This window comes from Triticum urartu, chromosome 1, assembly GCF_003073215.2.
Source record: "Triticum urartu cultivar G1812 chromosome 1, Tu2.1, whole genome shotgun sequence".
Lineage (NCBI taxonomy): Eukaryota > Viridiplantae > Streptophyta > Magnoliopsida > Poales > Poaceae > Triticum > Triticum urartu.
The window spans coordinates 137,787,080-137,793,216 of NC_053022.1; the positions used below are offsets into that span (position 1 = coordinate 137,787,080).

The following is a 6,137-nucleotide window of genomic DNA, read 5'->3' on the forward strand; positions in this document are numbered from 1 at the left end:
ATTGGATCTATTGCTCGGGATTGTAATGATTTAGCTGAGTAGTCAAAATCCATTGCTTTGTCCCAGGTTTCTTCTGAAACTTGGCTGTCCGCTATTGGAACAGATAAAGCTCCTCCTACAGTTGATGTCCGCAATCTCGCTGTAGAAAACTGGGACAGATCATCCAGCTTCTTTCACTTCTGTGTCAGAAAATATACTAGTACCTGGAAAGAAGGAAAAGGCTCTTCTCCACTTTGTGCATGACAGAACAAGGCATATCTGAGAACCCAGACACAAACCACAAACAACACGGCCACACCATCATTTCTCACTCCCGGGGTCTCAAAGGTTGTTTACCTGCTTCGTCGTCCTTGGCAAGCAAATTGCACACAAAAGCAGCTTCAGCAATCTGCAAACTGTGAAATGGATGGGAGTATTAGCACAACGGTTCAGTTTTTTGTCCTAGCGGGCAGCTAGAGACATTCTGGACAATGGATCATAGCGACAGTGACAATGCAGTGGTTGAAAGAGACACCGGGCTAGCGGTAAGCAACTTACATGCTGCCTCATTCCCCTTTCTCTTTGGTACCACAAACATCATAATACAAATCTAGCACTAGATCCACCCAAAAAAGAAGCGGGAGAAAATATCCAATGAAATGTACGACCAGGAATCGAACATGATAATAAAAGGGAAAATAACAAACAGATGAAGGTGCCGGAGGAGCACACTGATGAATATTATTGGTCACGCGACAGAAATCATTTACCTGTGGAGGGCTTGATGGTCTCTTCGGGTCCAAAGCAGCATGTCACACGTCAATTCGTCACATGCTATGTCAACAACTCTCCTGATGATGTCAGATCGCCATTGACATGTATCCGAATACAGTAGATTACTTGTAAACTGGTAATTCTACCAATACTATCATAAAAGCACCAGAGGTCTGATGAAGATGAACTGAGAGTATCAAAGTCCACAGAAGTAGATAGGTCCCGTATCTTTGACGAAACATACTTCTGACCATCTAGATTATCAACAAATATGTTATGAATCAATGTGAACATTGCAGTTCCATACGCTCGATTCACATTCAGATCACCGAATAATACTGAACGAATGAACATGCCACAAGATGCAACTGGTTCCATAAATTTGCAGAAAGGATTTTCTCAAGAATAGAACTTAAGTGGTTCTTCCAGATCCAACTGTGGATAGTTGCTTACGGTTCCAGTTACAATGCTGAGCTGAGCTGTGAGCTAACATGTGTACTAACCTAGCGCTATATGAAGCATAAGTTTATCTCTTTACAACACCCTATTGTACTCTCTAGAGTACAACAAATTATATCTAACACACGCCAAAAATCGCTGCTATTTTCTGTCACCTCCACCCCTTTTCCTTTAGGTATATGCAAACTGGCAGTATTCTGCTTGTAAGGGAGAAAACCTTTACATGGCAGATGTCCCCTGCACTATATACTCATCATCTTGCTGCTATAAATGACTGCACAGGAAAAAGGAATTACGTAAGCAAAGCAGAGTGTTATTTCTTAGGCCAAATCAGGTTCATGGGAAGTAAATTTGGCAACTGGTTGGCCTATGTTTGTGCAGGCTCATCCACAACAAAAGTTAAAGGTCCTGAACTCACTGAGTTAAGAAGCTTCAGACCGGCTCCGCGTGTAAACTTCCTTGCAAAGAGGAAGCAAGGTGCTGGTCTCTCATTACTTGTGCACCACTCTCTTCTATATTCGGTCTCATAATATATATTATCAATATCCTACAAAAAATATAAAGAGATAGACCCTCAGTGAACAGTTAGAAATTGTCCTAGGCACTTCTTACAGGCAATTTATTTTACAGACATGCATCTTATTATGCCAGAACTACCGCATGGAAATCAAAGTATGTATCTCTCATCACCGATTTTGCCATCGATGTAGCTAGATATCAACTTCTATCAAACTCAGCAAACCAAAACAAATAATAAAAGCATACATGGTTTTTCTGTGAAATACAAAAAAAAAATACAATCATCTTTCTAGGGAATACAGTGTTCAGATTTGACAGAAACATATACCTTAATGGATTTTATAAGTGCGGGTGTAGCATCAGAGACTTTGTATGTTACAGGATGCCATCCACGCCTTTCACGATCTTTAGAAGATGATAGATCCCATGCGCTATGTGTAACTGATCTCCGGGTAAGCTCTTCTTCAAGCCCATTTTGCTGTAACAGAGATATGTCATGTGCATTTGTGTAGAGAACAAATTCAAGGTATGTTACAATGATTATTGACTTACTGCAAGCAATGTTTGAACATAGTGCTCATCTGGTATGCAGTTATGTGCCTTCCATGCCTCAGCAGGCTGGGTAAAATGAGGACATGTAACACGTAAGACTACCAATTGAACTTTTCCAGTGAAACAACCATAAACAAATGTACTTATTGAGTTCATAAGTAAATCTTGAAGGCTTAGATAATTATTTGGTTAAGAAAATATTTTAGGAAATATAAGAAATACAGTAGACATATGAGTAGTGGTTCTATGCACTCTTAAGAAGTTAAAATATATGCCGCGCTTAAAATTTGGCTTCACTACATATACGTACAGGAATATTGCAGAAATAACACAGATTAATCTAACTTTGGTTCCACTTCCGTATACGAGATCCTTGTGAGCGCACAAACTATCACACATAGTGTTATCTATTTTCATGTATAAGCTTTAACTTGTCCATAGTTTGAGAACAATACCTCCTTTATAATTGCATAGGTTGATGAAAACAAACAAAAATCAATTCATTTGGATGGGTACTAGTTAACATTAAAGCAAATACAGGCACGGATCAAGTTCATGCCTGCAATTCATGTCACAGGAATAAGGCCAGATGTTAACATCCAGAACCCACAGGAAAACAAATGGCATGATGAACACAACCTCTAATCTGTCATGTATTCTAGACATACTCCAGGTACAAACTGCATCAAAAACAAGCTTTGAACTATTTTCACAGAAGAAAAAAGGACAGCATGAACCACGGTTCAAGATACTCCAGAAATAGATGGATTGGTATTTTGTTAAAGGGTCTCACTTACAATAGGTTTATCCCAGTCCCGCCAGAACTCTGGTAAGGGCCTTCTCTGCAGCAAATAAAAGATATACTTTCTTCAATAAGAACAGGCACAGAAAAAAAAATCAAGTTCCCATGTATGTACAGATGGAAAAACTGTCATTTGTACATGCATACGCTACAGCACCATATGTAAGTACAGATGTAAAAATTGTCAGAACTTAGTAGAATAATAAGAAGTGTACAACTATTTAAGTGCCATTATCTTGATGATGCGAAACTACTACCTTGTGAAGTCATGTCCATCTATGAACTATGTTACAGTACTGAATATTTCTGCACATAGAACATACAATTATTGAGGCACGTACCCTGCAATGCTTCTTGAATTCTGGCAACACCACATCATCATAAACCACAACTTCAGCATGCTTTTTAATCAGCACAGCCCACTGTATGGCGAGTTAGGGCGGCAGAGATACAAGAATGAGTTTGTTAGACACACAAAAATTCAAGTTAAACTTTTATTTTCCATCTTTCTTCTTTCATCAGTAAAAGCGGAAAGGTACCTGCGAGCCTTTTCTCCAATTCTCCACCGGGATGATTGGGTCCATTCGTGGATTGTACCTGCCCTGTTTTGTATCGGCGAAACTGCCAGCATTACACAATTGGATGCTATTAGTCAGACTATAAGATCAGCTAAAAGAAAAGCTTACATCTTAATATGAACAGATCTGCAATATGTTATGCTAGCAATCGATCTAAAAGGTCAAGGTGCATGAAAACACTAAGACAATGTAAAATGGAAAAGGATATGATGAACTATATTGTCATTCATAAATACTGACTGATACTCATTCTTAATCAAGGCTAGGAGACATAATGCAAAACTGAGATGTTTATACCTGTCCACAAAGCTGGTTGATGCAGACATTATGTAGTCATAAGTGTAGTTGAAATTGTACAATGGTACACAACTGGCAGAGAGAGAAGATCCTAGTAAGCACGAATTCAATATTAAGATCCAAATACGTTCATAAATGATGTGCGCAGTGCATAACCATTTTGACGAAAACAAGTTTGTAAAAAATAAATGTCGGATTGTTGAGTATTAGTAACTGTTGAGTCAAACACCAGAGCCATGTAGAAGATCTCAAATTTGCAACAGACCTAAATTTGGTAAATGGGTATAGCTATACATATGGATTACCATTATAGGCACTTATCCGAGACAACCAACAGAACATAGGGACAATTGGAAAATATAACCCAGGATTCACTTCCTGCAAAACAAATGTTCTCTCCAAGTCACAGAAAACACGGTTATGAATAACCTGGTGATCTACTGATTGTAAAAGTAGGATTTCCTGCGAGCAATAATAAGCACTTAAAAAATACAATTTGAGTCTACCAGTATGTTTAGGTGGAAAGGGAAACAACAGAGATATCTGAACTGGACCTAAATGTGAATGACATGAAAATTCCTTTTTTAAGGGCGTGGAGACGGTGTACAAAAGGGAAGAAAACTCGTGACTGGTCTAAAGGAAAAATGTCCAATTATGTCTTAGCACTACCACATTGCAATTTTTTAAGGGCGTGGAGACGGTGTACAAGGGCGTGGAGAAGTGCATTTTTAGCGGTGTGGTCCATTGTTGGGTATGTTGAAATATATTGCTCACCTCCCTCCATCAGTTCGGACTTTTGGATGAGTTGGTCGGTGCATGAATTCAATATGGTATCAGAGCCAAGAGATCTTGAGTTCAAGACCCTGCCAATGCAGTATTAAATAAAACGATTCTGCGGCCTACATCGATCCCACGTCTAAGGACTAAAATAGCCTAGACGTGAGGGGGAGTGTTGAAATATATTGCCCACCTCCCTCCATCAGTTCGGACTTTTGGATGAGTTGGTCGGTGCATGAATTCAATAGGGTAGCTTCAAACCTATACCCCCCGCCGCCCCTAGTGTGTATAACATGTTCGGCAACTGGTTGAGGTGTATTGATAAAAAAAATCTTTCCATATCCTTGTGGGGTGGGAAGCCTTGTGTTGGGCTTTGTGGCTTTCCATGAATGATGTGGTTTTTAACAAAAAGAGTATTTCATCTCGTGTGTAAGTTATTCAGGCATGTACACGTTGGCTCCGTGCGTGGTCTATCATGCAAAGGTACGTGGTCTATCACGAGTTTTTTTCTGTAAAACCCTACTTTTGAGTTCTCTCGGACATGTTGGTTGTGTGCATGTTATGCAGAGTTTGGGCTCAGTGCGGTTGTATTAGCTTGATATAACGATTGAATGAAATTCCATTTATTGGAAAAAGTAAGACAATCTACATGGGACAACAAAAGAAACATTGACACAATCTCAGGACATAATACAGCAGATTTTCCACTTTACTAATTAGTGTATTGCAGCAAGAGCTCAAACACCACATAAGTGATGTGTTAAACAGTACAAGTTCCCCCTTTAGACCTTATGCTTCATTGATTTCATTCTTTTGTGCAAATTGCCATTCTAAGAACAGCATCGAACTGTACCTGTCGGACACAAAAACGAAGCGCTCATTGAAGGGATCCTTGAGTGCATGGCTGAGAAGGATGCGCTCGGCCTCGATCATGCTCGCCTCCCCCCAATCCACCTGAATGCCAAAAAAGTTAAAATCATGTCGGCAGCAATGGAGCATCGAACGCAGAGATCACATATTATGGTAGGAACTGTCAGCACTAACCTGGACGCTGTTGTTGACCTGCCGGTTGTAAAAGAAGCGGGAGCGGGTGGTGGCGCGGGTGAGCACGAAGCCTGGCCGCGAGTGCACGAAGATGGAGAACCTCCCCTCATTGTCGCCCTGATCCGCATAATAAGAATCACAATGCGACTTGAGATTAATTCATTCATTCGCTCCCGCATTGGTGAAATCGAGACGGCGATCGAGAGATGGAGCGAGAAGGGCGGGGGGGGGGGGGGGGGGGGGGGCCAGGGGGGGGGGGGGGGGGGGGGGGGGGGGGGGGGGGGGGGGGGGGCGTACACGGAAGAATGCGTCCCAGACGAGGTCGAGCGGGAGGCGGTTGCGGGCGATGAAGAGGA

General features: G+C 41.1%; 1 protein-coding gene across 1 annotated transcript; it reads right to left on the minus strand.

Moving 5' to 3' along the window:
* Positions 1 to 1,106: 1,106 nt before the first annotated feature.
* LOC125532774 (glycosyltransferase BC10) lies at positions 1,107 to 6,135 on the minus strand (the record flags this gene model as incomplete). Its single annotated transcript, XM_048696694.1, has 11 exons — positions 1,107 to 1,486; positions 1,631 to 1,759; positions 2,060 to 2,209; positions 2,284 to 2,349; positions 3,081 to 3,125; positions 3,427 to 3,507; positions 3,625 to 3,706; positions 3,961 to 4,032; positions 5,591 to 5,691; positions 5,782 to 5,898; positions 6,079 to 6,135. Coding segments are annotated over 11 exons (921 nt in total), but the record flags the coding sequence as incomplete, so codon positions are not given.
* Between the last annotated feature and the right edge of the window lie 2 nt (positions 6,136 to 6,137).